Source organism: Solea senegalensis, linkage group LG1 (genome assembly GCF_019176455.1).
Source record: "Solea senegalensis isolate Sse05_10M linkage group LG1, IFAPA_SoseM_1, whole genome shotgun sequence".
NCBI classification, from domain to species: domain Eukaryota; kingdom Metazoa; phylum Chordata; class Actinopteri; order Pleuronectiformes; family Soleidae; genus Solea; species Solea senegalensis.
In genome coordinates this window covers 29,659,436-29,684,518 of record NC_058021.1, presented here as the reverse complement: position 1 = coordinate 29,684,518, position 25,083 = coordinate 29,659,436, and the positions used below count along the sequence as shown (strand labels likewise).

The following is a 25,083-nucleotide window of genomic DNA, read 5'->3' as shown; positions in this document are numbered from 1 at the left end:
AAACAATAATTTCACACTTCATTATAAATATTAGTTAAAATCTAAAACTCCTCTCAGGCGGGATGTTGCAATGTTCCCGTCGTGTGATGTTTCGCAGGACGAGTGTGTCACGTGATGGTCTATGGATGAAAAAATGAAGTTATGGTCATGTTACATGTAAAATGTTGACATTGTCCACTGTCAATTTTCTTGTGGTGTGTGGATGTCGATAATGAAATATCTCAGATATACAGATCCCAGGCATTTATGATCGATTCTCATGTTAAAATATGTAGTAATTTGGCATAAATGTGTAGTTTATCATCAACACAGTCGTGTGTGGAGCTTTTTCAGCTACAGAATACATAATCCCCTTTTATTCCAGTTCACTTTAATAAATATGGTTGATGAAATATGCTGTTGGTCCAAAAAAACAGTTTTTATTGTATGAGAATTCTATTTATAACTAAAGAACAAGAACATGCAGTATGATGTCTTGTATTGAAATTCTCTCACTTTCTATTTGGATTTTCCAAACATGTTAAGTTTTTGTACAAATATTAGTAACGGATCGTTGTCGTCAATACCAGCCTGAATTTTACTTGGTATTGGATCAGTAAGGAAACCTTTTTTACATTTTTACAGGAAAACTTTCAATATCTGGCAGTGATTTACAATTTACTGCATGTTAAAATAGGGTACGAACAATTTAAAATGAAGAAAAACAAAGTTTTTTGTTTAGAAAAAACACATCAGTTAAACACAAACACCAGCTTTTGCATGTTAAATTTGAAATACAGTTGTTTGAGTCTTTGTCTCAATGTCCAGAAACAGGCCAAGAAATGGAAACTATGTACAGGCGTTTTTCCCCACTCTCCTCTCTGGTGACAAAGATGCTGATTCACTGGCTTCCTGCAACAGCGGGAGTGAAATAACCGTAATAACCACACGTTGGCTTGGACCTGCAACTTCTCAGCTTTCAGATAGCGCTGGAATCTTTCTGATATCACAAACCGTTGCACAATTACGGTGAAGCAAAGCACGCTTGTGCAAATGTGTCGTCCGCGAAGCGCTCATTGTCAAAGGGTTAAATTTTCAATACAACGAAATACAAACGAAACGTAACTGTTTTTAAATGTTGATAATTCTGGTAAAATACTAAAAGCATCCAAAACTCCACCCCCCCAAAAACACTGACAGTCGACTTCTTGTTTGACAACTTGTTTACGCAGGTGAGTTTTCATAATAGTATTAAGATGGCTAAGCACACTTTTTCCTTTTTCGAGCCACTTCGTTTTTTGATGGCTATCTAGACATGAAGAAGATTTCACAAAATAACTAAAAAAGTTTTTAAAAAAATGTACTAACCCTGCCTTTAATTGGTGTATAATTGTAGGGTGTCATCCAAAGATTTGCAACCAATTGCTTACAGACAAGGCTATAAATCTGTGGTAGAATATTGCTTTTTTTAAAATTGAAGTATATAAGCTATGTAACAAGTGTGATAATACATGTAATTTCAATGAAAGCGCAGCGCACAAAGACCGTGAGCAATGACGACAGAGTCGGCTCCGTAAATCAATTCCAGAGTAACATCAGTCAAACGCTTCAGTGACATGATCCCTTCCAAAACGGAAACAATGAGGCTTAATCTTTAGAGATAACCCCACTTTGTGTTGGGGATGTGTAAACTAGGGGAATTCCTATTGTTGGCAGATGTACCGGCAGGCCTCGAAAGTCCTTCAGGCATCTGCACTGCAAGTCCTGGCTGTACAAGACACAGCCTGAGGAGCTCAGACAAAAATATTCAAACACCAGATTCAGAAAAGCAAAGAGAGGAAACATGAATTCTCTTGTCACGTTAGAAAATGTCCTGTGGAAGAAGGGAAAAAAAAAACAAGCACAATTATCAACATATATCCACATATCAACATACTTTTATGGCAATTAGTTTAGGGATCATATGAAATGATCGTGAAGAATGTGATACATAGCAACATTAAGAGTTCTGAGACATTAACACTTGCTTTGTGTCGACAGACCTGAGCGTGCCCGGACAGGCCCGCATGTACGTTTAATAAATCTTACATTGAAGGAGGAAACCCCTCAACAGATTGATTAACTGCTGACAGCTTTATGACAAAATTACTATTGTTGCACTCGGAGCACTCATCATTAGTTAAATCAATGGTAAGGCATGATCATTTATACTGAACCGCACTTCTAGTGTCTGTGTCAGACCTTTCATTTGGACCAAGTCTGTCACCAGTCGTCTGCAGTGCAGCGTTGTACGAATCTCCTAATAGCCAGTAGTTATGACAGTAACTGTCATGTGACACCGAAGAGCCAATTGCTCTCGGAGTCTGCAGAGGATGCTGTTGAGGAGATTCTCCTGCACGCTCACTGGTATAATGTCCGGTTTAATGTCTGAGTGACCTCATGTGAGAATACAGGAGGGAAAATAATAAGTGAGTGTCCTGCTCCTCCCATGTTCAAGCCCACTGTCATCTCCTCACCCAGTTCCTACAGAGGTTGTCCTGCTGTTTGGAATGTTTCTCAGATACTCTCCCACTGTGTTTGTCATATTTTAAGCACAAATATTTTATTTGAATGTAATCCAGGATTGCTGCTTGAAATGCCAGAATTTTAGGCACCTCGAATCTCCAAAGTTTGGGTCTCTCTCTCTGCTCTAGACATCTACAGATATTACCCAAAGTTATGTCTGAAAATGGCTTGTCCTTAGTGCTCTCTGCTGCTCTCTTAGCTGGAGACCGAACTTAAAGAATGTCCTCAAAGGCACTCAAATGTTTACAGAATTTGGTTTAGACATTTTAAGAGAAGGTGAAAACTTCCCAGCTATAGCTTTTCATGCTGTGTTTGCGTTTTCCCATCACGCAGTTCTAGCACTACTCGGTTCTGCTCGACTCGCCTTGTTTGGTTAGTACCTTGTACCTGGTGGTATTTTGGTCGAGTCGAGTCAAGTAGTGTCAAGATTTGAAAAGAGATTTGAAAGTTCCACTAAATGTCCCACGTATCTTTGGTGGACATTTTCAGTCTCACATACACTCTACAGAGTTCTCTGCATGTCTGAAAGTCTCTATTGCATGTCTCTATTTTTCTTTATTTATTTATCTTCTGCACTTTCCTGCTAAAGGATGAAATAAAAACAGCATAGTTTAAGGAGACATACTGTACATCACCAGGTTTTAATGCTCAAAATACAAAAGAAATGTCAAGTGGAAAAACAGCTCAAACAATACCAACTTGTTTGAGTGAAATGATTAGGCTAAATCACATTTGTTCGGCCAAAGCAGCTTAAAGCAAGACGCATAATAGCATAACAGTGACTCAGAGTGTGAGAGTGACTGAAAAGTCTGACAAAACAACAGGCAGTTTCTAATAATGGCCTCATTCTGTCTGTGTTCGGCTAATAGTCTTTTCATATCAGTGTGAAGTTTACGTTTAAACGCTCCGTAGAAGCCATTACGCTTTGTCAGACTTGACAATATAATTGTGCTCCCAGCTATTTACTTCCTACCAGATCAAACGAGTAAAGGTGAATCAATGATGTGGTTTCGATTTTTGTTTGAATGAAATATCCCATAATAGCATGTACAACATTCCCCTCCAACTGTAATAAAACTGGGAGGACGAGGTGAATCATAAAGCTAATTACTCAGTTTCTGTGTGTAAATACAGCATCCAGCATGGCACTATACCCTCAGCGTCTTGACTTACTTCTCGTGCTCGCTTGGAACTTAGCGTCTCACTCGACACGTACCGCAATCTAATATGCCCTCAGCCTCGGGTCAGCCCCTTCCTTCAGCAGCAGCCGCGCAGCTCCAGCAGTTAGTAACTTCATCTCATTCACGTCGTCTTTCACAAAAGGTGTGTCTGTTTACAAAACGCCGGCAAACGCAACACTTACCCCGTCGGCGGGTACAAAGCCCCAGTCGAGTGATCTGGGCCTGGCAGTGAAAGATGAAAGCTCGGGCCGAGACTGTGTCTCTGAAGCACGTGATGCTCTCATGGAGCCTCAGATGGACAGGTGGAGGAACAAGAGGGATGAGGACATGCAGGACGTGGGGGGGGGGTTGGTTGGTTAAGCCTTGGCCAAGATTGGACAGACTTCATTCTTGTTTGATACACTTTGATATGTGCACTCCGAGCCCGTGACTGATAATCAGAACAGAATCTGCGTGGACCCATTGGACACTGAGTGTGAATGGTTGTTTATCTCTCTCTGGGCATGAAATTCAGCAATTAAAAATAAATTACACACACAATTCTGATACCTTAGAGCTATTATAAAATTTAGACATTTTAGTTTCTTAAGGAAGAATTTAACACGTTGCAAAGGGGGAGAAAAATCTTAATAATATTAACGTCTGCCACTGTCGATATACAAACAAAACTGGAAGCTACAATCTTTTCTTTTTTTTTTTTTATCTATGAAGTCATCCTCTTCTATTTAAAGTATTTCAAATGACATGATTTAGGTTTCCCTGTTTGCAGGGGGTTTAACTGAATTTCTAATGTGAGGATGTAAATTAAATTTAACAAACATTATTCTTCCGATTCTAACTGGATGAAAAAAAAAACCAACAAACTGTATTTAAATAAAGATTTAAATGTGTAAAAGGACTCGATGCCCTAAAATAAACCTGTCTCTTCTGGGGTTTGGATGACAGAGTCTCAAAAACCTAGAGAGGCTCTAGATCTGAGGGCCTAATCTTCTTTATTTGTAAACTTCAAATCTTAATGGATGTCAAAACAAAATCTGGTCCTTTGACAGCAAAGCTTATGAAACTACTTGAACCAACAAAGAAACTCTACTGCCCTCTGCTGACTATCTTTCAAACTGGACAGTTATGCGTTCTTCATGTAAAAGTAGTAGGTGTTAAGAGTTGCTTTTAAAAAGGTCTCCAGATGAACTAGTTCTGTAGAGCCGTGTAAATGCTTTTACTTAGGAGACAAACAGCACAACTTAAATCATATCTAGTCTTGAGGTGTAGCAGAATTAAGACTACTGAAGCTGTCAGAAGAGGTTTCTTTCTTCATCTGCCGTGTCTGAAAGGGATGGGTCAACCGAGGTGAACTTCAGTCAGATTTCATGTGCATATTGATGTCTTGTTTTTCCTCAAAGAAAGGGCGGGGGGGGGGTATTAGTAGAGATTAAATGTAGATATCTAAATCTCAGCCTCCATGTGCTGTGCTCTCCTCTTGTCATGCTGGTGCTTGGTGAGTCCATACTTGAAGAACTCGTACACCGACCAGCTGATGGCAGTGGACGGCATTTGGTAAATGACCCTCGCTTGCACTCCTTTGAAGAAGCCCCTCAGACCGCCCAACCTGTACACTGTCCGGAAGGCGTGGGCAAGGCCTGAGATACGTCTGTGGGCTCCTTGGCCTTGGCTTGAAGACAGGGAGCTGAGGGCTAGAGACTCCTGGGTGTTGAGCAGGGTCTTGCAAACGTCTAGAGGTGTTGTCGCTGCAGCTGCGATGGCGCCCGCCAGAGCTCCTGACAACATGTGGGACGAGGGATTGTACTGTCTGTGGGGGTTGAGCAGCTCCTGCAGGTACTCGTAAGTCATGAAGTGGAGCGCCTGGAAGGGCACGTTCATGGTGAGCTGGGTGGTGTAGCTGCGGTAGAATGCAGCGGCGCCTTCTTTATGCCATATGGCCCGTATACAGTCCAAGACGCCACGGTATGGCGAGTTATACATCTGCATGCGCTGCTTCACAACTAAGGAGCCATGCGTAGAGGCATCGGTGGAGGAGATGAGCGATTGCGATCATGGTCGGTGTGCAGGTGAAGAAAGAGAAGAAAAACATGAGTCAACTGTAACCAGCACTAATCTATGAGCAGTTCAATAAACACATAAAAATGAAGTGTGAGATGTAGCTTGTACTCGGACAGCTGCAGGCCATCGAACAGCTGGTCATGCCGAGTCTGACCAGTGTCCTTCTACTGACATGTTCGGGCAGCTGGAGCAGAGGCAGCTCTTAAAATTAATATGTCACAATTCAGGGTTAAGGCCCATGTGTCAAGCTGGCCGGACGTGGCACCTGCACGTTTCTTTACTGAAGTGTGAGTACGGCAAGCTGTTTTTCCTTTTTCTTTTTTTTCTGTGGTTAAACACAAACGACACTGTACAATAAAACGCTCCTCTCACCTTCAGCAGGGTTCATGGCCGCGTCGTGAAGCAGTGTTGCCACACACCCAGCTGCTCCTGAAATAAACACACCTTGAAAGTGACTACACAACGATAACATCGCAGAGAATGCACAAGGAAAATAAACGAGTCTGCATGCAAAGAAAAGCCTGTTTTATTTAATCAGAGCCTTCACTGCCTTACACCTAAAAGCTGCGGATGTTTATCATCAGAGCACATTCACCAGTCTGCACAGGTGTAAACTAGAGATCACTCCAGACCAGAATCAGGAGGCCAAACCTGAGCAAAGAGAGACATCTGGTGGACAAGGCAGTCCATTAGTCCCATGAGCTTTAACAATACCAGGGAGGGAGAGAGACAGCGAGAGGATGTGAGAAAGAGGACTTACCTAGCCTCCGACTCAACTGGAAAACAATGAAGAGAGAGAGTAACGAGAGTAAGAAATAGGATTAAGATTCAGAGCAAATTTCCTTTGACCGAATCATCAGCTGAACTTTACTGAAAAACTGATAAAGTTTTCTAAAATGCAGCAACACAAGGAGATGACCTTGGCACTTCTTTACAGTGTACAGCTGTAGCTATTAAAAGGCTCCATTCAATTTAGCTGGGCTGCAGGGGGTTCTCATGTCTGGTCAGGCCATGTCTGCTCTGAAACAGGACTCGACTGATTCAGCAGCTTGATAAAAAATGCCACCGCCACTAATCATGTCTAACTTATTTTAAGTTGTTAGAGTGTGTGTGTGTGTGTCTGTGTATAGCGTGCACATAGAAAGTATAGAGACTTATGCTAAAAACTAATTTGCCCCTGCATCAATCTACATAAAATGCAACACACACAGACAGACGATTAAGAGTGTCCAATGAACCTAATCCCCAGTTTTGCGTGTTTTTTCCGACTGTGGGAGGAAGCTGGAGAGAACCCATGTGTACTTTAGTGTGAAGCTGCATAAGCACTGACCAGTGGGCGGTTTTCAAAAGCCCTGCGTGTCAAACAATGGTAAACAGTTATGGTTAACAGAAACGCTCACCTTGGAGTTGGAGCTAATAAAAGTGAAACTTTAACTAAAGTTACAACACAGAAAAGTTGGTCTGTAGTTAAGATTTCTAGGAAAGCGTATGTCAGGCTGATTGTAGAGTTCATTGACTACTGTGTCAGCTCAACAGAAAAGAATAAATTGGCCTTAAATTCTTCTGTTAACGCAAGTTAACTTAAGAAGTGAAGAAGCCTCTCGGAAGAGAGGTGAAAAGTCCAGTTGCCTATATCCACACACTTGAAAATACAATAACCTGAGATACAGAGAACATTCACAGACTTTAAGGCTTTAAAATGACAAAATGTGAAAAATGTGAATGAGGTCTGAAAAACCTCTTAATGCACTGTATGTATGTTTGTATGTTTGAGATACCGTTAGCCAAATGACTGTTAGCCCCTGGGTGAATGACATCACTTAGAGTCTTTTTGAGTTTCTCATAGCTGGCGAAATAGAGGGCATGGGCAGGCCCCGCCCCAACTGCTGTCACACTGAGCCCTCTCATTGGCCGCCACGCTCCCTCTGTGGCTATAATTCGGCGAAGGGCATCCATAACATTCCTGTAGCGTGCTGCTGGGTCGGGCTGAAGGCTCTGCATTCGTGTCTGAAAAAGAGGAAAAAATTCAACAAAAGTCAGACAACATTCACTTGCCATGGTTATGTATTAAATGTTGTCTCTTTGATCTAAAAATGGGAAGAAATGCACGATTTAAGTCTCACAACATGCCTGCCAATTACAGTAAAAAAAAACTAAACTTAACAATGAAACAGACCTGACTAGATTGTAGAGTGAAAGGGGAAATGAGGGCTTTGACATTGTGTGTGTGGTGAATGTGTGTTGTGTTACAAGCATAATTCAATGAGCGGAAGTTTGGGGTTACAAGATTCAAGGTCACAAAAGGGACATAAGCCGACTTCCTGGAAACCTCTTTTCCCTCCGACCCTGAAACATACCTTTTTGTTCAAACAAACACATGCACATGCCATAGAGTACACCATACACACATTATTCAAAGTAAAAGTGCAAGCAATCAGTGTTCCAGCCACCTGCCATATGGTGGCGAAGCAGTGTGTTAAACTCTGAGGAACCGAGCAGCGTCATAATCACTGTATACCAAATTTCAGGCCGACAGAAATAACATACGCCTCACTGTATGTGTGCGTGCCTATCAAGTGTACTAGAAATAGGTACACATGCCCTCATATCACTCTCTTTACAGCTGGGAATGAAGGGGATGAAGAGGGCTGGCTTACATACAGCAGGTACAAAGGCATTCTTCAAGTTACTTCATGCCTGCTGCAGAAACCCAGCGCAATAGATTGAGGAGAGGCTGTTGCGTCAGTAGTATCCTGCTCCACATTCATTAATGGGTGTCAAACACCCGCATGCATAGGGGCCTTTCCAGATATAGTATCTGCTGTGTTTATCTAAAGCATGCGTTTGCATACTAAGAAGTGACCTTTGTGCTTACTCAAAAAAAACAAACATACATTGAAGAGTACACTCCAACAAAGCCACAAATACAACACACTTTTCTAAAATCCACTACTAATTATTGGGATTTGAGATACACTAGAGGTGGAATTAGAGTCTAGTCTACTCAAAACTAGAATTACACAATCTCTTAAGTGCGTAGTTTATCATGCAGAAGGTAGAGCCTTTACTTGAAAGGAGGAAACCTAAAAAAGGAGAAGCTGTTTACTGTAAGCAAAAAGAAAGGACTGCATCTGAAGCATACAAATATTTATCAATGATGGCAATGTCTGTTTTTAGGTGGCTGTCGAGCAGTGGACTTTATTTTGCTGAGTCACAGTGCCCCAGATCTCGGTTGTCTTGTTAGGCAAGACTCTAAGGGAGCATGAAACTGGTCCATAAACACTGGTCTTTGTGGATCACGGCTGCAACATAGGTGGACTACAGGTGGAAGAGACATGTGTGAAGCATTGACACATGGGCAGCTTTTCACACTGACATGTACAGCTGACGATACTCGCTGTCTCTATGGTCATCTGATCATTACACAACAGCTATAGTGTTGTTGACAGTAAATTAACAAAATAAAAGGGATTTGGTATAATAACAAAGAAGCTGATGTGAAAGAAGCTGCATACCCTCACATGAGATCAAAATGAGACGTGTAAACAATTGGATATGGTGTGTGGACAGAAGGCAAAGAAAGAAAGAAGCAACTAGATGCTGACAGATCCAAATCATATCAAAACTTAACTGTAATACACTTCTGTGCATTTTACACCAATCAGCCACATCAGTAACTGCCATTATTAGGTACACCTATTTACTAGGGGTGGGAGTAATAGGGTGATTCACGATACATGGTCAGCAAAGTGCAGGGTTTCTCCATTTATTCACATAGAGAACAATGGATGGGGCATCTCTTAAAGTAGCCTTCTCTGCCATTATCTCGCAGTGAACTCCCTCTTCTTCACCCAGGTAACTTCCACCCAAGATTCCCTCATTCATTTGCACAGCAGAGAGACATCAAGTAGTGATGCCCAGTGAGTGAAACTGGCAGGGACTGTTTACTTTAGCGCTTTAATTTCTTAATTAAAACATTGATATTTGCCTTGGTGTATCAATTATAATATTGCACGAGGAAGGATACAATTGATATTTTTACCCACCCCTAATGTGGAAACAATCAAGATGACCTGCTGAAGTAGACTGAGCATCAGAATGGGGACGAAGGCAGTTAAAGTGACTTAGAAACATGACATGGTTGTTGGTGGCAACAGTAAAACAAATAGCCACAGAAGACCTTTAAATGTAAAACACATCTAACCTTGAGGCAGATAGACCACAACAGACGAAGGCCACACCAAGGGCCACTTGGACACAACACACGTTGTGCCTAATAAAGTGGCCAGTGAGTATATATTACCAATACTGAAGGTGTGTTGTATTTCCATTAAGAGAAAACATGGTGAGTGAATACTGATAGTTGTAGACATAGGATTAATGAATAAGAATCAGCTCCTGGAAGAGCAAAACTCTGCCTTAACTTTTCCACTGTTGTAACACTTGGTTCCTCTAATTAAACCAAATAACTTCACACGGTTGTTGTTTTCTGTTTCCTTACACGTGGCCACAAACATATCTCAGTTGCAAGTCTGACAACGGTTTCATTTGATAATGCTAAGTTGTCATTTTGTTTACATAACACGACGAAACGAACTCCTTCCTGCGTTTACGCTGCTAACCATCGCTAAAGCTAGGCGCTATATAACCTTATGTTGTATATAGCATGCTAATAAGTTTAGCTAGCATGGCTAACAGCCCTGGTCTGACCTTGTCTCTGCAGCGTGTTTTGCTAATACGCTAAGCTACAACAACACACGAAGATAATACTGATAATATCCACAACACAGCAGAGACTGAGCAGTGAAATCATGGGTCATACAGGAAAAGTTGCGGCTCAGCTGGTGAGACATGGAGCTATGCTACCTTGACACAGTCGATGGGGAACATGAGGCAGTGCTCCATGATTCCAGCCACGGCTCCAGCCAGCATGTGGGTGCTAGTGGAAGCTCCCTGTGGCAGACCCTCATAGTCTGGTTCACAGTCCTCCGTCTCTGCACATTGTCCACTGCGGATAAAATCAACAGTCTGCACCTCTGTCTCGCTCGCGATCCGCGGCGTCAGGCTCCCCACGATACTTTCGGAAACTCCCCAGAACCTGCCCCCCAGCCATCGAACTTCTGTGCCCGCAGAGGCACCAGCAACCCCGGCATCACTGCCTGCACCCTCCGCTGTCATCCGACGCCTCCTCACGAATCCATCTGCTTCCATGAGAAAAAGTCTTAAGTGTAGTCGTTAGGCACACGGGCTGATAATCCAGCGGGGAGTTTTAGCCGTTAACTTCTACATCCCCCCATGGAGTAGTTTCCGTTTCCCAGCGTGATGCCTCCAAACACCTGATCGTTCACACCCGCCTCTGAGCCAGTCAGCCAGGGCTCAGCAAAGCAGACCGAGGCTATAGCACCACTAGCCTTAGCACAGGCCGCAGAGAGACCTGCACTCTGATTGGTTACCGTGGCCAAGTCCTACGAACGCTATTGATCTATTCATGTGTCAATCAAAGCGATCATGCGACACATACTGTAGGTATCTGTTGCTGAGATGGACAGAAAATCACAAACGAATGGTAAATGTCAGTGCCTTCACATTGATTTGACTGTGGGGAAAGGAAATTCCTTTATCATGAAAGGGGAAAATCATTGCAAATGCTGTCTAGCTAGCCAACCTTCAGTTGTAGACAGTGGCGTGCACAGAAGGGGTCCTGGTGCCCTAAAGCCTGCCCCACACTAGAGGATAATTGGTCAGGTTTCGGTCTTGATCTGGACATTCTGTCAATCGTAGGCATCTTCTGATTTTAGGCTGATTTGAAGAGATTATCTGGCCATATTATCCTGTAGTGTGAGGGGTTTACATACACGATTTTCATCGGACGGATCAGAGTCTTCCCGATTTGAAATCGTAAATGAGAGAAAGTTGACCGGGAAATGGATGTTGCGTACTTTAGTTTAGAACCGTGACTTGTACAAGCCAAGTTGATTCTGTCCTCTCAGCCATAACTTCATCCACAGTTTTGTTGCGTTTCTCAACACAAAAAACATCGTGCACACACAACAGCTATACCAACTGACGACAGTCTGCCTCCATGTCTGTTTATATTCTGAAGTCACGTTAAATCACGCCAAGTTTCTGTGAGATCCCAAATCCCATGGAATCTCTTCCCTGAAATGTGATGTGTGTGGTCCTATGTTTTGACTGGATCATCTAGTCTGTGCTTTCTCGGGATTAAAACATCGGTTACAATTTTTTTTTTGTCTGTGGCCTCCCACGTTTTTTTTCAAAATCAAGTCGATTTGAAAATCCTCTAGTGTGAGGCAGACTTCTTAATGGACAAACACGCTGCACGTGAATTTTAAAGGAGAAAAGTCATGCAGTGACCTATATGATGCTCTTGTGACTTTGTTTAAAGTAAAAAATGGAACACTGCTACATGACAGAGGAAATGATGTTTAGTTTAATTTTCAGTATAGAGAATGCCCGTGTCAGTGATTGAAAGTGACGCTCTCTTGTAAAGGATGTCCCTGTATACCTGTGTGAGAACGTTGGAAATTATATACTAGTGGCACATGCCCCACCAGTATGCAGTAGGTTCCCTTTTTAATTTTCGCCCCTGCATCTTCCAAATGTCTGTGCACACCACTGCTTTTAGTGATTTATTTTGAAGTGCCACAAAGGGGAGTCTGTATCTTTCCAGTCACTCCAGGACTCATGATGTTTTGAATGTTCATGCTCACTAAAAATATGTACTCTAAAATTAAATTGTATAATATTTTTTATGAAGCAAGTCAAACATTTCTACATGTTTTTGTTACTTAAAAACATTTCGTAAAATGTTTGGTAACAGTGAGCTCAACAATGGGTAATTTTTGGTGTTGTAATAATGACTGTTTGGAAATGCCAGTGACATTAGTTCATTTGTTTCCCCCTTCTGTTGTGAAGACTTAAGACTTACAGATCATCATGAGGAGAACATTTTCAATGTTGGGACTCATGATAACCTGGGTTAGGGTTATTAGTGTTCAATTTCCAGATAAAGAAAAGGAAAACACAAGTTAGTGATTTGCTCGTAAAGAAAACCACAGACATCTTTAGCAGTGTTTTGTTTGGGATACATAAGATTTGTTGATTACACTATTTTTGTACACTAAAAGCATTGTTTACTTTTGTTTAACTAACTTCAAATCACAGCATCATTTCAAGGTTGAGGATTCAATAGATACAATTTCTAGTTTATGCTAAATATAGATCATACTGTATTCTGGTTTGTATTTACATATTATATACATATACTGTATATTCTGAGTTACGCTTTCGATTAATATCTAACTATGTAGATTACTATAATCTACATACTATAATATAGTTTGTATTTTGTGACACATGACTTTATGAACTGTCTTAGTTTTGTTTCAGATTTTCATTCTAAAGGAAACTACACATTTCTTTCATTTGATGAACTTCTCACATCCTGCACTGTAACACTTGTTTTCTTTTGCTGCTCTAAGACAGTATAGTTTATGATTCAATAATTATAAATGCTGAGAGGCCTGATGTGTTCGCCAGTGAACCTCGTTGCCAGGAGGCAAAGGATCACATTTTTTCCAGAAAATTAGGTAATTGTGTTTTGGTGCGGCGCTATTATAACATAATTGAATTTTCTCCTTTATTGCTTGGGAGAGCCTTCAAGGGCTGTAGTGTTGGATTTCTGCCGACAAAGGGGAATGAAGTGTTAATTTCTGCTTACAAGAACAAATTCTCTTCCTTCTGATCTAGTTATAGACGATTGGCTGTTGTCTGCTGAGGTTCTTTAAAGGAAAACCATGCAGACAGCATAGTAGGATCATTTCTCTTCCCTGGAACTAATGCCGCTCTAATACACTAAGGGAGAGGCATGTTAGGTCTGGCAGGAAACTCTATATCACCATAACACCTCATTTAATTCCCTCTACCAATAGAGTGCACAATCTATATCAGCTTAAGGAGTTATCTTACACTGTCTAAGCAAAACATGGTCAAAAATCTACATTATAGACAAGATGAGAACATAACTTGCTTATGTTCTGCTGTGTTTGGTGATTTCAATACAAATTGACTTCTTTCCTTTGATCGCAGTAAACTATCTGTGTTTTTTCCCTGGATCGCTACTTAGGCTCACAGGATGATCTATGGCCTCTTATCTTATTAATGCACGGTGAGTGAAGCACTCGGCCAATATGACATCTTCAACAGTAGGAGCCATTTGGTGTTAAGGGTTCATCTTAAGACTCTTAAGGTTGGCCCTTACTTTCAGTCAAGTTGCGTCTAACAGCCTGTCCTCAAATTGATGTCTGGGACTCCATTCTTATGCTGGATATGTTTTCATGTACAGGCACATCTAATGAGCTCTGCATGGAAAACGTTTTCATATGCAAACCTTTTTTTATTTATTTATTTACTAGTTGAATTATTCAGAAAGAGTATGGAAATGACTATTACCCAACTGTGATATTGACATATAATTGCGGTATAGTTCCTAAACTGATTTCCCACCTCTCAAGCTGTTGCAGTATTAAGATATATCTATATCTAGTATATATCTATGTAATATAAAATGTATTCATGCAGCAAATATAACGTGAATTGAAACACATAAAGGTGCACATTTAAAAGTGGTAAGAAAAACGAACCACAAACCTGGTTCCAATGGAGCAAGTGTGCCACCTAATGGATCACTATATAATGACAAGCACTGTCAAACGATGTGGATGGCTGACATTTACTGACAGTAAAATGTTGGCATTTTTCCCCCAGAAAGATGGAGGTATAAAGTGGTATAAATGGAATAACTAAAATAGATCTATACATTTGTAGAATCTATAACCTTTTCTCTATCTTTTACATGTGTTCATGCTCTTTTTACAAATGGTTACTGATTGGGATTTTTCCACTTTTTTATTTATTTATTTCTATTTTATCTCATGGATGTTTTGGATGTGCAGTGCAAGACGACAAAGTTCTGCTGCATGACTGGAACACAAAATACTCCACAGTACCCTATTGTACTAAAATTAAAAGGGCACCTACTGCGCACTGGTGGGGCAGGCGCCACTAGTACAGCTAAGGCAGGCATGTCCAGTGGTGTGTTTCCACCATGTGGAACGGTTCAATTCAGTACAGTACGTATTCTTTGCATTTTTATTAGGAATAGAGCCAAAATAACTGTCCTTAATTTTTCCCAGAGTCATGGTACGGTACATGTGGAGTTAGACCCACAACAGTCAGCTGAGAAATGTGTCACTCCCTTGCGACCGGTGTTTCTTCAAGGCCCGCAGTCTATTCTCATACAAAGCTTGATGTCTTGTTGAGACAAAGGGCCACAAACCGAGCAAAAAAAACCCAACTGTACTGCTCTGTTGTTGTCTGTTGTTGTGTCACTTTCGTTGTCGTTGTTCGCTGTGATACAGTCACACTATGAATCTCACTGATGCAGAGCGAACTGAACTGTACCGTGATGGAAACACACCACAGTGCGACCTGGGGCCAAAGCAGCCTGGCCCTGGGGACCCTGTAGCAGGACCCTGGCCCTGTAGTGCTGTGTCTTTGAAGAAAATCTCTATGTTATTGATTTTTGATGACTATCAATGAATGATAGTGATAATGATAATACAATTCTAACTCTATTGTAGGTCGGTGTGATTTTATTTTTTATCTGATGCAAGATGCATCTGGTCCGCCCCGACAGATTTTTATTTGACCTAATCCGGCTCGGCGTGTCCTGAAAATATTTCACAATAAAAGCCTTTTTGGAAAATTGAACGGCTCCAAGGAACCGAGCGAGTGCTTTTATGTTGAAACACATTCGACACATATTGGCATAAACTGTGGTTAAACGTGTTCTTCATTGCAGGAGTAGATATGGCTGCAGCGATGTGGACTCGTCGAGGACGAAGCTCTGTGACCTCAGTGGGGAAAGTGATTCGGTCCAAATCCAGTCACAGCGCTGTAAAATCTCAGTATGACGCGCTGGTTATCGGAGGAGGTGAGCATGGAGTCAATCTGCGATAAAAAAAAATGCAACGCAATTATTTATTTATTTATTTTTTGCACTAATGTTGATACAAAGTTTCAGCTAAGTTTGCGCGTTAAGAGTAGGACCTGAAATCTGATCGTGTGTTTGAGCCCGGAATGAAATGACCCTGGGACCACGGTGTAAAAATCACTACTAGATTATAATCTTTGTTGACACATTTTTTTGTCGTTTGTAAACACACTGTAACTGCGTGATATATGATCTACTGATTTCATGTGGATGTTTTACGGAACTTGGAATGGATATCCCACTGTATTATTACAGTGGAATATCTGCAGTATTATTTAATGTAATATCTCAAACTTGTTTTTGGTTTGTCTGTGTTTGCCATGCAAAACAAAAAGCTCCTCCCTCGTGTGGAAGTTATTTTCTATTTCATTATTTTGCATCACCTGCACCATTTTTGTATTTTACTTCTATTTTCTTGCATATTATATTATATTCTTTATTTATTTGACTGTTGTTTAACCAAGTTGGTCCCATTGAGGTCAAAATATCTCTTTTACAAGGAGCACCTGGCCAGGAGGGCAGCAGCGTAATTGCATAAAACAGATAAATTAAAGTTATATAAAACACTGGCACACAGACAAGGTAGACTCATTAGAGCTTTGGTCTCATTCGATGCAATGAGGGCTTGAATTAGAAGTTCACATTGTACTTTGTTCCATGCACAAAAATAAACACATACCAATGACTGAGGCGTCGGGCACATAAAGACGTCCAGTTAACTTCAGAATAGAGTACACAATGGTGAGTCAGGGGACCACAGCTTTAGATACTGTGTATAACTGAATTGACTATATTTAGTTTATACTGCTGCTTCTGTAAAGTTGAGTGGACTCAGATCACAAAGAACTTCAATACTGCTAATAATGTTGCATTGTTACTCAGCACACAGCTTCAAGCGTCTTAGGGGACAAAAAAAGCAAATGTCTGCAACTCATAGGCTCATCTTTATGGTTTGAGTCATATATAGTAACTGTATTCACATGCAACTCAGCAGAAAATGGAAAGAATAGAAGGTTGTCCACAACTGGGTAAATCCGCCCCAAGTGATATAATGTTGTGCTTCTGATTAAAGCTGCTCTGTTACCAAATTGGGGAACATTATCAGAGTCTAAAGATGGTCTATGTGTGTTTGATCTAGTTGTCTTTATTTCTTAGATGAAGTCAGGCATGAAATTATATTTTTGAATATTTGAAAAACAATTATTTCTGGTTGAGATGAGTATATTCACTGCACACTGTGATGGTCAGCATGTAGAATAAGGATTTTACTGTTACATCGAGGCAGCTGATGTAGAAGTCAGGGAAGAACAGGACAGGCTGAATTACAATAGATACAACCTGGCTGATCTTTGCAATATCTGCCATCTACATAGCAACGGTTGTGCAATTTTAATGACACATTTATAGACTGGTGGTGGTCTCTGGGGTAAATTTATCAAATATTACTCATAGGTATGTGTCACCAATCTATTCACTATATTCAGTTTACCATTTGAGGGTCACAGGAGCCAATCCCAGCTGACATTAGGCAAGACATATGTATACACCGGATGGGTGGAGGTATCTGTCAATGCATGATAATAGTATTACAACAAAGACCATAGTGCCCTGCAGAGAAGCAGAAACACAACTTCTTCCACTCAAGCCCTGCAAAGAATAAGACTTTAAGGGAAATACTTACTTCAAAAGTGTCACATTTAGGGTGTGTGGACTTTGCATGAATTTTGAAACGAGATTCCTCCACGTTTATGATGCAAAACTCACTCAGTCCTCCCTGTAACGCTCAGGCTCATGCTCAGTAGGTCATAACCACACCCTGAAATAATAGAACAGGTATAATGTCCTGAATTTACATCCTTACCTGTTACTCAATACTTTGAATGAACTTTACTAGTACAAGGGACTACACTAATAGTAATGCGCAATACATTGTAATTTTCTGGATGAGACAACATCTGCAGCTTTCACGTGGTGTTAAAGAATGATTCATGAGAATGAACATGGGGCATTAATGCATTTTTGTTTTCTATTGCAGGACACAATGGACTTGTGGCAGTGAGTTCATGAACTTGTTTCACCAGCAATAATCCAATGTACAGTAGTACAGGGTAAAGGTGATCCATAGGGGTGTGTGTGTGTGTGTGTGTGTGTGTGTGTAGGCTGCCTATCTTCAGAAGGGGGGGCTAAAGACAGCGGTACTGGAGCGCAGACATGTGCTCGGAGGAGCAGCTGTTACAGAAGAGATCTTCCCTGGTAGAGTCAGAAGAGTAATGGAGAAAATCTGGCTGTAAAGTGGTCGATTCAACCAAATTTAATATTCAAAACAACAACAAAGAAACAAAGTTCTTGCTTTCACCTTACATATACTGAAAACTGGACTTTATTTTTAGTTCATAAACAGCCCTGTTAGATATTGGTGTCTGATTATTTCGAGTAACAGAGACACTCAAACGTATCAGGGCCTGATACCCAAAAGAGAAATTAGATTTTGATGTAATTTGGATTAACCAACACTTCAATGGCATGAATACACAGAACTTGGCAAATGTGTGTTTTTCTTTCCTGTTGGCCATATAGTTTTTAAAAGTGTCATAACACTCTTTGGTGCAGGTTTCCACTTTTCCAGGTGTTCCTACTTGCTCAGTTTGTTACGACCGCGCATATCTGCAGACCTGGAGCTCCAGGTGAATACAGATGACACAGAAGAGTGGTGTTCTTGTATAACTCCAGTTTTGTTTTTTCTCCTTCATTTTTAATTGTTAATGCACTATTTTAACATGCAATACATTGTAAAATAACTGCCAGATATTAAAAGGTATTCTGGAAAAATTGGAAAAAAAGTGACTTCTTTCGTGGCTCCACACTGTTTAATTTTCATCGTTTGGATTTGTATGTATTTGCATACAGAAACATGGGCTGAAGGTGTATATGAGAGACCCATATAGTTTCACTCCCATGTTAGAGGAGGGCGTGAATGGTGCTCCACCAAGGTCTCTCACCCTGGGCTCAGATTTGACCATGAACCAAAAGGAGATAGGCAAGTTCTCACAGAACGATGCTAAGGTGATATAAGTATTATACATTTGTAAATGATTGTTGTGATATAATTCAAGCCATTGTCATAGCTGTATGAACTTAAACCCCACCCCGATACCTCTGACTTATACCCAGACTTTTCGAGATTTCGCTGCACACCTGAACAAAATCGTAGAAGCCATTCACCCTCTCTTGGACGCTCCTCCTGTTGACATCCTGGGCATCACTGCTGGATCACTGAGGAAGAGGCTGGGTGCAGTGACAACACTGCTGCCCGTCATCAAATGTGGTGCGTTGGTGGTGTTTTTAATTCTGGCACGTGGCGACGACAAATCTCTGCAGCTGCTGAGTCATGTGTTATGTTGTGTTGATGAATTTATAGGTCTGCAGCTGGGCAGAAACATTCCAGCCTTTTATGAGGTTCTGACTGCACCAGCAATGAAGGTACAATATGTCATTGGTGGCACAAAGTTTGGCATTGTTTTTTTTAGTTATGCTGCACTGTGACTAACTCCTGTTTTGTGTCACAGATCCTCAATCAGTGGTTTGAGTCGGAGCCATTGAAAGCAACACTGGCTACTGATGCTGTGATAGGTGTCATGACTAGTTCAAATAACACCGGCAGTGGGTGAGACACATGTTAAAGCCCGACAACACTCACAATTACATTTAATATTGCATAGCCTTAAAGAATGACTCCTAAATCAACATTTATGGTCTTGACTTGAAGGTATGTGCTCTTACACCATGTGATGGGAGAGCTGGAGAAGGCGAAAGGAGCATGGGGTTATGTGGAGGGAGGAATGGGAAGCGTGTCTCAGGCGATTGCTTGTGCTGCTCAGTCCTATGGTGCAGAGATATTCACAGAGAAGGCAGGTTATTATTGTTTCATTAGTTAAGTTGATGTGTAATGCATATACAGTTAGAGCTGTCAAGTGATTCCTTTTTTTCTTCATCACGATTAATCACAGAAGTTCAATAGTTACTAGGGATGTATGATATTGGACTTTGTTATCAGGAGTGCTTGGGCCTATAACTGATACCGATATATGCACGTTTTTCACTGTGCCAAACTGCAGAGGTCATTTAGTCTCTTCTGTAGTGAAATTAACATATTTTTCACATTCACATTAGATAATACATTTTCTTCATTGACCAAACAGTGTGCCAGCATAGAAGTCAGGGAGGTTTGCCGATATCAGATGACACATTTTAAAACCTAATATCTGCTGATACTGATATCATGCTGACAATATCCTGCATCCCTAATTGTTCCTTAATAATGACATGTTTAAAAGTTTACTGTTGTGCATTTCACAATAGTTTTGAAGTCCATACTTAAAATGTAAAGTAACTCTAACCAGTGTAACTCGATTTGGAATCAAATGGATGCAAAGGAAGTTATTTCATGACTTTAAGAGAAGTGCAACAAGCCTGAAGTAATACAATGTCTACTTCAGCAATGTTACACAACACAGGCAGTGATACAGTTTGTGATGTGTTCGCCCCATAATTATCCCCGGTTAATACGTTAACACTGACAGTCGTACATATAAAATGTGTTTCCTTGGCAGGATGTGGGACATGTCCTGCTTGGTTCAGATGGTGCTGCCAGAGGGGTGGTGCTGAAGGATGGCACGGAGATACACAGTAAAGTTGTTTTATCAAATGCGACGCCACGTGTCACCTTTAAGAACCTAACGCCACAGGTAAAAGAGAAATGTAAACGTGACACTTCAACGTGGTACCACTTTATATGGTTTATTCTGACTCTCTGTTTTCATTGTAGGCTGCACTTTCTCCAGAGTTTATCAAAGCCGTTGACCAGATAGACTACACATCACCTGTTACCAAGATCAACGGTGAATCTGTCAATGCTTACTTTGTCTTTCTTCTCATATGTGTCTGTATGTATGTTACTACTCCTGCCTTGGAGGAAGACAATGCTTAGGGTCATAAGAAGCCTTTCTGTAAGGTTTACTTTGGAATCTGCTGACAGGCTCAGGACAAAGACAAACAGTATGAAAGAATGAATGTGCAAATAAGCAAATAACTCTTTAACTGACTTCAGTTAAGCATTACTCTTGAAATAACTGAGTTTCTAAATAGCACAAAGTTGCATATTTCTCACAGTGATCCTGTCAACCGTCCAGTGAAAATGTTCAGGTGCGGCATGTGAATGAAAGAGACAGCACTGTCGCCAATACAAGTCAGTGACAAAACATTTTTTAACATGTGTGTGTGTGTGTATGTGTGCGCATGGTGAATGATGAGTTATGTAATGTTTGAGGGATGAGCTGTCCATTAACAGATACTGTGGGTTATTACAGTGTTACATAAAGTCACTCCTGAAAACACACATTTCAAAGTTTGGGATATTGTTATGTTGTGTAAAGCGCAAATCTGTGTGTTGCCATGTGTAATTACACTGTAAGCATTTCAGTGCCTCTGTTTTGTTGGAAATGAAATGAATGTGAATGTTTATCGTATCATAAAACTGTACCAAAACAGAAATTCATCATTCAATGCAAACACTGACTCTGTTGTTCTTGTTCTTTGTTGTGTTGACAGTGGCTTTGGACAAGCTACCAAACTTCCTTGCGTCTCCCACGCCAGACAATAAACCCGGACCTCACCATCAGTCCTCCATTCATCTTAACTGCGAAAGCACAGAAGTGCTGGAGACGGCATACAGACAGGCCATGAATGGACGTCCCTCTGACAGGTACATATACCTCCACACTCCAAATCCATAGAAATGCATATTTCTATTGAAGGTAATGGACTGTTTCTTCTCAGTCGCCTTTTAGTAACTCATCTCTGCTTTAACAGCAGGGTTAAACCCCTTAAAATAAGGAAATATTCGGCAATACTACTTAACCAGTGTGTTGCCTTTTGTTTTTCATTTGATTGTAACTAACTGAACACCATTCACTGCACATTCTGCTGCCAAAGCTCTCCCTCTAAAGCAAAAATGATCCCTGACATCATCAAACTGGGTTTTTTTGAGAGACCCGTCGTGGCAGGAATTACATAAACCACATACCGTTGAAGTCCTTACATAGTAACATCAATATACAGTATACAAACAACACAACAGGAAGACAAATATACTGGATGTTCTGGATATACAAGCTTCAGTTAAAGCTGTAGCAGCTGTGTACGTATAGGTGTCGGCACAGCAGCCAAACTGCCTTGGGTCCAACATCTGCTTTCCTCATTATACCGTATGTGAATGGAAAACCACTCTCCCATCATTCCAAAATGCTGGAAAATGTCTGACTACATTTTTTTCAGATATTCCCAGAAATTTGTGTTCATGACAACAGGACAAAGAGATAGATGCTTGTTCCAGCAGATTAGAGGATAACCTTGCATCTGTAGTGCACCTTAAAATGTCTCTTTTTATAATATAAATAATGGTCTCAATCAATGTATGTCCACACATATGCTCGAAAACAAATGAATACATTTAGTCTTCAAAATACTAAGTCTTCATTTTTTTTCTTGAAGTGTCTGTATATCAGTTAATGCCCATTTTGACGCGTCACAGTAAGAACAGTACAATGGCTGAGTTCTTTAGCTGCCTCAGCCTTCTGGCTCACTGACACACTGCCCTGATGTAAAGGTTATTATTATTATTATTATTATTATTATCATCATTATTATTTTACCAATAACACTAGTACTTTTCCTGATAAATCATGCAAAAACGGCTGCCATGAAAACGGCCAATAGTCTGTTTACTTGTAGTGTGCTGATCATGTGAGAAAACTGTATCCAACTCATTCACTCACCACCACCTCTACCCCTGCAGACCTATGGTGGAGATGACCATCCCCTCTGTGCTGGATCCTACTTTGGCTCCCCCTGGCTGCCATGTTGTGTCACTGTTCACCCAATTTACCCCCTTCTACATAGAAGGCCGGGAGTGGACGAGCAAGGACCGAGAGAATTTTGCAGACACTGGTTAGACACACCCTGTCATGAACACAACTCCAACTGAACTCAGATTGTCCGTTGCTACATCTTTTATTTTTCAGTCTCACACGTGCTGACATGCTGTTCCTACAGCTGATCTAAAACATGTGTTTTTAATGATGTGATCATGGAGTTAGAAGGGAATGTGAGAAAGGAAGGAGTCATCCAAACAGTGATGACCTAGATCTGTCATGTTTGTGTTTAAACGTATAACACTTTTTACTCTCACTGATTAATCTGATAAAGAATGTGCGTGTCTTTTTTTTAGTATTTGACTGGGTGGAGAAATACGCCCCTGGGTTTAAAAGGTCGGTGGTGGGAAGAGACATCTTGACTCCGCCTGACCTGGAGAGGATCTTTGGGCTCACTGGAGGGGTATTTGTACACATTATTGTCAAACTGAGTTTGTATACTGACACACGGCTGATTTCTGTTCACTGGATGATTTGTCTCTAGCCATTCACTGTACACTCAGGCACCGACTTCCTGTATTAGCTGTTAATGGTTAAATACATTTTAACCACATCCCAGGAGTTAGAATCAAAGATCACATCAACTGTGTTAAGTGAAACTATCTCCCTCGGTGGTGTTTGCTTTCATTTTTGTTTAGTTTTTCTCATGTGGAAGTGACAGTTTCTCTTTCTCATAAATACACAATGGGTCCTTTTGACGGGGCACAGCAGGAAAATCACAGGTTCAAATAATCAAATGAATGATGGCTGGTTCCCATTTTGCTTCAGCCAGTCATTTAGATTCAGTCATTGGATAAAAATAATGATTGTGTTTGTCCGACCGAAACTGGACTTTTTGAATATCTGGAGCCTCACAGAAATTGTGCTAAATCAAATTTCACAAAGTCAGACACAGATAATACAATAGGGAGTCAAATTACTATCGCACATACTGTACATGTTCAGTCGGGCTTGCTCTGGCCCAGGTGCTCCACAGTTGCCACCCCCAGCGTTGCCCTGGACATAATAGCAGAAGGCGGTACACATAAGAATAAGTGGGAAAAATATGGCAAATACCTTTTTTGGACAAAGACGAAGAGACTGAGTTTATGCTCTTTCCGCTCAAAGGACATGATATTTTAAAGATAATGGATTGTAGAAAGACTCAGAATGGTGCTCAACATGCTAACAACTAGCTACCAGCCAAACCATAGAAATGGAAACCATTTAATACCACCAAGCTGAAAGGGGGTATATCACCTCCTGGGACAATGACCAGTCCAACAACATAGTTGAGCAGCAACCACAGCTTGACCTCACTGTGTATGGAAAGTAGTGGATGCCGGTTCACTGTCGCACTGTCCTGACTTGCATGAGCTGAAGAGAACAGTAACACCTGTGCTTTTCCTGATAAAACATGACAAAATGGCTGCCGTTCAAAGGCCCCATTGCATAATTTTTGGTCTTGTCTTTGCAGAATATCTTTCATGGATCAATGTCACTGGATCAGCTCTACCTAGCACGACCTTTGCCCTTTCTCTCAGACTACCGCTCACCAATAAAAGGCCTTTATCTGTGTGGCAGTGGATGTCATCCAGGTTTGCTTCTAATGTTCAATCATAAGAAGAATCCTAGTATAGTATAGTACAGAGTACAGTTTATGTACCTTTGGATGAAATTGTATCCTCACTGCTGCTGACAAAGAACCTAAGTCACTAGTTGATGTCAGGTGGCCAAGTAAGGCTGCCTCTCGTTTTCCCACTGCACAGAATCAGTTTAACTAATTTCTGTCAATTTGTATTCCTCTGTTCAATGATTTCTTAGGTGGAGGCGTGATGGGCACTCCTGGAATGAATGCAGCGAGAGCGGTCATTGCCGACCTTAAAATGTAGCTGAAAACACCTGACATCGGTGCACGACCCCTTCAAGGCCCAACCTCTCCGCAACCCAAGTCATCGTGACTGTGACTGATTCTGACTTTGACTTCATGAAGTGTCCTTAAATGTGGAGTAAGAGTGTCAAGCTGTGATTAAGAGCTTTCAACTGTAGAGTGCAGCAGTACACCTCTCAAAGTACATTCTGCTGAAAATTATCATCAGAAAAAGAAGAGGGGAAGAAGAAAAAACTGAACTTTTCTTTTTTACTTTTTCTGATTAAATTCAAGTCATGTCGAGCAGATGTGTCTCATTTTCTGTGAATTGTACTTAATGGTTTCTGGTGTGTTCATTGCACTGGAACTTTGTAATTGAAGCAGCTA

At 40.9% G+C, this 25,083-nt stretch overlaps 2 protein-coding genes across 2 annotated transcripts; one reads left to right on the top strand and one right to left on the bottom strand.

The window, feature by feature from the left end:
- Positions 1-4,922: 4,922 nt before the first annotated feature.
- Positions 4,923-11,185, bottom strand: LOC122771498 (mitoferrin-2-like). Its single transcript, XM_044029143.1, has 4 exons — positions 10,650-11,185; positions 7,562-7,790; positions 6,156-6,212; positions 4,923-5,725 (listed from the first exon to the last, which is right to left on the bottom strand). Exons 1-4 carry the CDS (start codon positions 10,992-10,994, stop codon positions 5,169-5,171), a joined length of 1,188 nt encoding a protein of 395 aa, XP_043885078.1. The 5' UTR covers positions 10,995-11,185; the 3' UTR covers positions 4,923-5,168.
- Positions 11,186-15,632: 4,447 nt separating this feature from the next.
- pyroxd2 (pyridine nucleotide-disulphide oxidoreductase domain 2) lies at positions 15,633-24,999 on the top strand. The gene is made up of 16 exons (XM_044028905.1): positions 15,633-15,798; positions 17,894-17,913; positions 18,018-18,111; positions 18,469-18,542; positions 18,766-18,921; positions 19,030-19,183; positions 19,277-19,338; positions 19,425-19,522; positions 19,625-19,766; positions 20,469-20,603; positions 20,684-20,756; positions 21,466-21,619; positions 22,712-22,863; positions 23,144-23,250; positions 24,304-24,424; positions 24,651-24,999. The coding sequence occupies exons 1-16, from the start codon at positions 15,675-15,677 to the stop codon at positions 24,716-24,718; spliced, it is 1,734 nt and encodes a 577-aa protein (XP_043884840.1). The 5' UTR covers positions 15,633-15,674; the 3' UTR covers positions 24,719-24,999.
- The last annotated feature ends 84 nt before the right edge of the window (positions 25,000-25,083 follow it).

What these genes read in the sequence shown, in the direction of transcription:
- LOC122771498 (XM_044029143.1), bottom strand. Translation starts at nt 10,994, where the DNA reads ATGGAAGCAGATGGATTCGTGAGGAGGCGTCGGATGACAGCGGAGGGT. An exon ending in TAACAGTCATTTGGCTAACG is followed by an intron (nt 6,213 to 7,561) that starts GTATCTCAAACA and finishes TGTTTATTTCAG; the next exon opens with GAGCAGCTGGGTGTGTGGCA. An exon ending in GGCCATGAACCCTGCTGAAG is followed by an intron (nt 5,726 to 6,155) that starts GTGAGAGGAGCG and finishes ATGGCTCCTTAG; the next exon opens with TTGTGAAGCAGCGCATGCAG.
- pyroxd2 (XM_044028905.1), top strand. Translation starts at nt 15,675, where the DNA reads ATGGCTGCAGCGATGTGGACTCGTCGAGGACGAAGCTCTGTGACCTCA. An exon ending in ACCTGTTACCAAGATCAACG is followed by an intron (nt 20,757 to 21,465) that starts GTGAATCTGTCA and finishes TTGTGTTGACAG; the next exon opens with TGGCTTTGGACAAGCTACCA. An exon ending in TGGCAGTGGATGTCATCCAG is followed by an intron (nt 24,425 to 24,650) that starts GTTTGCTTCTAA and finishes ATGATTTCTTAG; the next exon opens with GTGGAGGCGTGATGGGCACT.